Source organism: Syngnathoides biaculeatus, chromosome 15 (genome assembly GCF_019802595.1).
Source record: "Syngnathoides biaculeatus isolate LvHL_M chromosome 15, ASM1980259v1, whole genome shotgun sequence".
Taxonomy (NCBI): Eukaryota; Metazoa; Chordata; class Actinopteri; order Syngnathiformes; family Syngnathidae; genus Syngnathoides; species Syngnathoides biaculeatus.
This window is the reverse complement of record NC_084654.1, coordinates 11109092-11115091: the sequence shown is the minus strand read 5'-3', so window position 1 is coordinate 11115091 and position 6000 is coordinate 11109092. Positions and strand designations below refer to the sequence as shown.

At 39.7% G+C, this 6000-nt stretch overlaps 1 protein-coding gene across 3 annotated transcripts in view; it reads right to left on the bottom strand.

Annotated features, from left to right (window-relative positions):
• Window positions 1-239: 239 nt before the first annotated feature.
• The window catches only part of col12a1a (collagen, type XII, alpha 1a), a 51498-nt gene continuing 45737 nt past the window's right edge, over window positions 240-6000 (bottom strand). For all 3 annotated transcript variants that reach the window (XM_061843951.1, XM_061843952.1, XM_061843953.1), the window contains 7 exons: window positions 5042-5113; window positions 4916-4951; window positions 4773-4839; window positions 4518-4700; window positions 4232-4309; window positions 2946-3116; window positions 240-1072 (listed from right to left, as the gene is read on the bottom strand). In XM_061843951.1, the coding sequence (XP_061699935.1) occupies window positions 924-1072; window positions 2946-3116; window positions 4232-4309; window positions 4518-4700; window positions 4773-4839; window positions 4916-4951; window positions 5042-5113 (756 nt within the window). In that variant the 3' untranslated portion in view covers window positions 240-923. The remainder of the gene's footprint in view (window positions 1073-2945; window positions 3117-4231; window positions 4310-4517; window positions 4701-4772; window positions 4840-4915; window positions 4952-5041; window positions 5114-6000) is intronic.

Genomic DNA, 6000 nt, shown 5'->3' with positions numbered 1-6000 from the left:
TTCACACTCCTGCTTCTCTTTTCCAGTTGCAGAGACATGATCCGACATTTGGGGTGACCGAATATGTCTCTGGCTGTCAAAACAACGTATTTTTCTTAAGGCTTGAATTAACGTTATGTCACTCAAAATAAAGACCAGAAACCATTTGACAGGAATTAAAGTACTCCCACTAGAGGAATTTGTGGTTCAATTTTCCAGCAGACGAGAAAAATGAGCTGAAACAAAAGCAACATTTTCAGTAGTTTTATTGAAAAATGCCTCTTCTGTTTGTTTCAGAAATAAATAAGAAAATAAGGCCGCAGGGGATTCACAACATATGTGCAGTTAAAACATGAGAACAGCAATTCTACTCTATGTCACATAGTCTTGCATCCAAATCTAACTGCATTGATAGAACACAAATATATTCTGACTTACAAATTCTCAGTAAATTATACAACACAAACATGCAAATTACACATCTGGTGACAGAACCAAAGACACTTGTTGAAAAAACATTTTGGTGCGGTACAAGTCAGACTCTTATTTGGTTTTACAGAGCGTACAAAATAATGTAGAACAACCTTTTATATGCGGGTATTAAAAAGAAAAAGACCTTTGTAATCCCTACAACACCTTTTACATAAAGTCTGATAAAAAAAAAAAAAAAGCTGGTGGTTTACTAACTTCCTTTCTGCATTTTGTTTTTCACAGGATTAACGCATTCAACACTGAAGTCAGATCGTGCAAGCAGACATTAAAGGAGCAAAGCGTGATGAATGACCTTGTATTGCTAAATTCTCATGTCAAAACAATATATGTTCACTATAATAACTATGGGTATCAAACCCATATATACATATGTTCTGAATAGCACTTATCCTCACATAAATGGATCATGAAATTTATGGAAAATACTACACTCTAAGAACTCCTTGTGCTAGCTATGACGCTAGTGTCTCTGAATCGCTTCTTGGTAGCGATCGCTTTCTTCGCTGGTTTCGCGTGTAACCTGATGATTGTATTGTCTCAATTGCTCCGGCGGGCTCCACAGCTAAAGGTGCTACCTCCGGTTCTGGCTGGTAGTTGTTGGCTATAGAAAATATGTGGCCAAATCAAAACAAGAGCTGCAATTTCAAACACTATTTTTTTTTTCACCCAATGCCCTGTGTTACACTTTTTCATCAACACACAGGAGTAATAGCCTCAGAGAAAATAAAAAGGGAAAAAAATGATACTTTGAGAAAAAAGTCAAAATATTACCAGAAAAATGTTGCAAATTTGTGAGAACAGACAATTATATAGCTAATTTAACATGTTATGTATTCTAACTTTATTCCTGTATGACTAATACTTTTAATCCTTTTTTTCTTCCTCCTAATAATACAATCTCATTCTTAGCTCACGTTCTTGCATAATAATGTTAAAAAAAAAAAAAAAAACACCACCACACAATACTAATCTGGCAAGAGAGGAACAATGAGCACCAATTGAGCCAACATACAAAATAAAAAAAGATACTGGTTAAATGTACAAATGGAACATGCTTCAGTCTAGTCATTTTGTAAACAGAGGTTATTGCCGGTGTAAGTAAGTTAGCAAGGGGCGGGGCGGTTATAATGCACACAAGCTCAGTATTGATGTTATCTTGGATTTAGTGAAGTATCCGGGATCATACATCATTTACATAGCACAACATTAGTTTTATTTACAATCTCACCTCTACATGTACACAGTTATGAAATCCTCTTTGTTAGTAGTTGTGTTGGGTGGTGTTTGTACATGCTCCTTCCTTGGTAGGAATGCTCTGTCTCTGTTTTTGTGTTCCCAGCGCTTTTGTTGTTCAAGATGCAAACAGGCCAGCAGGTTGCCATCATGGTAGCTTATAGCTGTGAGATGATGTTAGTGCCAGTCCACTTCCATTCTGGTTTTTGGCTTTTTGTAATGTTTGTTTTAATGTTCATTAGTCATGTCCACGGTGCTTATCCTTTATTAAAGCCCTGTAACAAATGGGCAAACAGCTCAGAAACAGGACTTCAAACTTTAAAGCTGCATAGTAAAACTCAAAGACTTTACTATGCCAAACCTGCAAATATTCAGATGGGGTGAGTTGTCTCTGTGGAACAATATCATGATACTCTATGCAAGGAATCATCCACTGCTAGCTAGTCAGTTATTTACATGCATGTTTTAAATAGAACATCAAACAAAAGCAAGTGGTGGAAAGTGGTGAGTCTCAATTGACCGATCGCTAAACATTTCCCAAAAGGGATTGTCCGATCCAGGCACATGTGGCTTATTAAGATTTGGACTTAAATATTGGACAGGGTTCTCAAGTGAGAGCAAATTGAAGAATTCCATGTTGGCAATCGCTAAGATACAGTCCAGTTAGTTTCCATGTGGGGAATTCGGTGTTGTTCTACCTCGTTCAAAAATCATTGAATGGACGCATTGTTCACACAATAGTGGAAGCTCTGAAGCGGAATGGCCCTGAAGTTGGGCAATTTGGAATTGGACACAAATTTTGGAACGCCATCTGAGATAGCACAAAGGAAATGCGTGATGATAACCATATCAACTTATTTTAGAACTCAAAATTGTTACCTTCTTTTGGTTGCATCTCAATTTTCTTCAATGTGCATTATTTCCAATGAAAATTATTTTAAAATGCAAATGAATTGGACATTGACCAGCATCCCAGAATGGCTTGTACTCAACAGTGGGGGGTTTTATGTATGGTAATAATGTAATAATTTTCATGGTTTTTTTTTTAGCACTGTTATGTGCACAGTAACTTAGGGATAGAATTTAGTGAATGGTCAGTTTTCTCACATTGTTATGTTTTCACTACAACAAAACATGCACGATTCTGAATGTTATCATAGAAAGTAGTACACTTGGGTTGCGTGTAATTAGTGCGCTATGTCATGTAGTAGCATGCACGAGCACAACATTTGCACGTTTACCTGGATATCCTTGTCCGTTGTAAGGGATGCCAACGCACTGAGAGGAATCGCAGTATCCTTGGGGTCCTGGTGGTCCCCTCACCCCGGGATTACCATTACGACCCGGAGACCCACGAGGCCCGGAGGAGCCAGTAGGACCCGGGGGTCCCGTTCTCGACTCTCCTTGTGGTCCTGAATAGAGAGGCGATGGAGGGTATTTAAGAGGGGTGAGCACACAAAGCCTCATGACATCACTCGTAAATATTGAGTGGAAACGCTTGGCTGCCCTAATTCCAAAAATTCCAATTGCCCAATTATAAAACTTCACACCCCCTCCCCCTTAAAAAAAAGTTGTGTAGAACTTTGTAGAGGTACCGGTCCTACACACCAGCCCCGCCGCCCCAGCTCCATCTGTCTAGACAGTGAGAACTCACCATGGAATTCTCCCCCTCGCTCTCTCTGCCTTAAGTGAACCCATGTGTTGTCAACAAAGCCACCGAAGAAAGATCATTGTGCAACATTCTCTCTCCTTCAAGCAGACTTACAAACACATATGGGTCCGGGTGCACACACACACACACACACACATACACACACATGCACACGTTTTGGATTGAGTCATCAGAGTGGACTTCCTCCCACAGGTCTTCAGTTGTGTCTCACATCAGTCAACGTTTGGTCTCGTGAAGCCGAAGTCAACAGAACACATGGTTTACAAATGTCTTCTGAACAAAAAGGAAATCTTAAGAAGTGATGAGCTACAATATTTATCAAATTCATGTCAGTATTAGATTATTTTTAGCATTGCAATGAAGATATTGTGACCCTGCAAATAATCGAGAACTGGTATCACCACCGTGATTGACATCTGGAAACCATCAAATTGTATAGACAGGTAAAATGGACAATTTAAACGCGTGCTATGGTATGTAATATTTCAGATATTTGGAGAAGCCCATTGTACATAAATCTTAAAAGAAGGTTTTTTTTTAAAGAGTTTATGTGATGCATCAGCCCAATGAAGGTGTTCACTTTTTTTTCTGTAAAGCCTTTTTTAATTTCACAATGGCGACTACTCTATTTAATCAAAACCTCCACAAAAAGATAAATGCAGCCACCGTGCGAGTTGGCTTTAGTGTTAACATAAAGACACACGAGGATAGTTGACCAGCAGCGGCCTGACTGCAGGTGGTATGGAGAGATGATAAACAGAGAACCTACATGCTTATGTTCTTTGCCTCATTGGGCAGAAGATTCGACAAAGAAAGCCATTGTCAGACTAAAGAGAAAGGAAGGAACTGTCTTACCTGGTGGTCCAGTTGCACCTCTTTGTCCTCTGATACCAGTGCCTGGAGATCCTCTCTCTCCCTTCTCACCTGGCAAACCTATAGAAACAAGCAATAAGAGAAATCATTCCTAATGATAAAACATTAGTGGAAAAAAAAAAACATCCCGCGATGAGATGGAATTCAAAGCTCACATATGGAAAAAGCGTTAAGTTGAACCATGTGCAGACGCCACCAGATCGGTTGTTATTTAATTCTGTCACCATTAGCTTTTATGGAGTGATTCTTTCTAAAATAGCTGAAGTACCTCTTTCTCCTTGACTTCCAGGTACACCGGGACCTCCCGGGAAGCCGGGTCGTCCTGTTTGTCCCGGCTCTCCACGGGATCCCGGACTGCCAGCTGGGCCAGGTGGACCTGGCGGCCCTGGGTTGTTGCTACGGTAGCCAGAAGGAATCTGGTTGAGCATCTGGTCAATTCTGCTCATTTGACCTGGAACGAATACCAAAATTTGTTAGCGTGAGACGACAAAAGTCAAAGACATTAAGATAAAGTTTTGCTCACTGTTCACAAGCTGTTCACAAACTTGTCTTGCAATGGAGCGCATCATATTTTGGGATGCAAAGTCTCCCTGAAAACACAAAGTTTGATGAAATCAACATGACATTGACAGTGCTAAATAACCGATTTAATGAACGCATACATACCCGCTCACCCTTTTCCCCTTTAAGGCCGACAGGTCCCTGTTAATGATAAGAATATTACACGTTACCTTCATCTGCTAAAAAGATTTGCGGCATACGGAACAACATATTTGTAGTGTTGTCACATACTGGGTGTCCTGCGTTTCCTGGTTTTCCTGGTTTTCCCGTAACTCCTGGTACACCTGGAGTGCCAGGATTTCCCTAGAGGGATGAACAAATACGCGACACGATTATGAAAGTTCAAGTCACAAGTTATGAAATTTGCGGTACAGCTGCACGTCCACCATATTTGATGTGGCAGGTCTGCACATAATATGAAATACAAGTCAATTAACAGAACTTCATAAAGCGACAACCTAAAAAGTTCAAAATAGGCAAAGCCAATTCTTCGAATTTACTCATTCACGCCCACTAATATAAAAGTGTATGTTGTACTCCAAATTTATTTTATGTATGTATGTACTACTGTAAGACTGTTAAATGCATTGTTAGCTGTAAATAATCATGCTAACATGATCCATTTTTTAATTAATGTGACTTTTACAGTCTAGGTCTACATTTTTTTAGTATCGGTGGAAAAAACATTCTATAACTTGTGACTCAGCAAAATTGTATGATTTGATTTAGGACCAATCTAACTCAACTAAAGTGATCAACTTCCTTGAAATTAAGTGGGGACTCGAGTTTTGCAACAATAACTGTGGAGAATCTTAAAACCTTAAGGTTTGTAATTGAGGCTTGCACATATGTGACTTACCTTCTGTTACTGAGTCCATTCTACGTTAAGCATTGCATGAAATTAATTAGAACTGGGTTCTACACGGTAACAACGGCATTAGAGGCCACATGTTGCCAGGAACCCTAAAGCGGAGATGGAAACTCACTCGTGTCCAAACATCCTCTGCTAATAGCACTCATGAGATATACTGTGTATATTTATTTATTGTGTGCTGGCATTTCGCCTCCCCTCAGCAGGGCTGGATTAATTACATTCAGACATCCCCTAACCACAAAGCGAAATGGGAGGGATGCATGTAGCATAATGGCAGCAGAAGCACATAGAGATGACAGCAGAAAAAGCAATTCTT